This window comes from Magnolia sinica, chromosome 5, assembly GCF_029962835.1.
Source record: "Magnolia sinica isolate HGM2019 chromosome 5, MsV1, whole genome shotgun sequence".
Taxonomy (NCBI): Eukaryota; Viridiplantae; Streptophyta; class Magnoliopsida; order Magnoliales; family Magnoliaceae; genus Magnolia; species Magnolia sinica.
The window spans coordinates 49,724,465-49,725,483 of NC_080577.1; the positions used below are offsets into that span (position 1 = coordinate 49,724,465).

At 42.2% G+C, this 1,019-nt stretch overlaps 1 protein-coding gene across 1 annotated transcript; it reads left to right on the forward strand.

Moving 5' to 3' along the window:
- The first annotated feature begins 215 nt into the window (after window positions 1–215).
- On the forward strand, window positions 216–599 carry LOC131247041 (uncharacterized). Its single transcript, XM_058247484.1, has one exon. The coding sequence runs from the start codon at window positions 216–218 to the stop codon at window positions 597–599; it is 384 nt and encodes a 127-aa protein (XP_058103467.1).
- Window positions 600–1,019: the final 420 nt, after the last annotated feature.

Here is a 1,019-nt window from a genome sequence, read left to right on the forward strand (position 1 = left end):
TGCGATATTAGTGGCATTATTTGATTCAAAGAGAGTTTGTTCTGTACATTAACCATCAAGCATTAAATTTTATTAATACTCAGGCTAACGTGAATCGTGTACATGTTAAATGGGTTTCATTTTTACAGGAATTCATGTTCGTTCTGAAGCACAAGTCAGGGCAGCAGAACAAGGTGGCTAGTGCACTTAGCCACCGTGCATCACTACTCATTACAATGAGCAATGAGGTGGTCAGCTTCGATTATCTTAAGGAGTTGTATGTTAAGGATGAGGACTTCAAGGATGCGTGGTTGAAGTGCCAAGAAGGTCATCCTAATGACCTACACATGCAAGACGATTTCCTCTTCAAAGGAAATCGATTGTACATCCCCCAAAGTTCTCTGAGGGAGCATATTTTTCAGGAGCTATATGAAGGTGGCCTTGGCGGACACTTTAGGAGAGACAAGTCACGAGCTCTTGTGGAGGAGCAGTATTACTACCCACAATTGGTACGTGATGCAGGAAAAGTAGTGCAACGTTGTTATGTTTGTCAGACCTTCAAGGGGCAGTCTACGAATACGGGCCTCTACACCTCGTTACCTGTGCCGGACAACCCTTAGGAGGATTTATCAATGGACTTCATTCTTGGTCTCTCACTAACACAATGTGGTATGGATTCAGTGTTTATAATGGTAGATCGTTTGCAAAGATGACACAATTTATCCTATGCAAGAGGACCATTGATGCAACAGATGTGGCGAATCTATTCTGCAGAGAGGTCGTGCGGCTACACGGAGTTCCCAAGACTATCACTTCTGATCTTGACACTAAGTTCATTAGCCACTTTTGAAGGACTTTGTGGACTCGATTTGATACACAACTTCAGTTCAAAAGTGCCTACCACCCACAGACTGATGGGAAAACTGAAGTTGTAAATCGCATGTTGGGAAACCTACTTCGATATATTTTAGGTGAAAAACTGAAGCAATGGGATTTGACCTTGTCTCAAGCTGAGTTTACAATCAACAACATGTTGAATT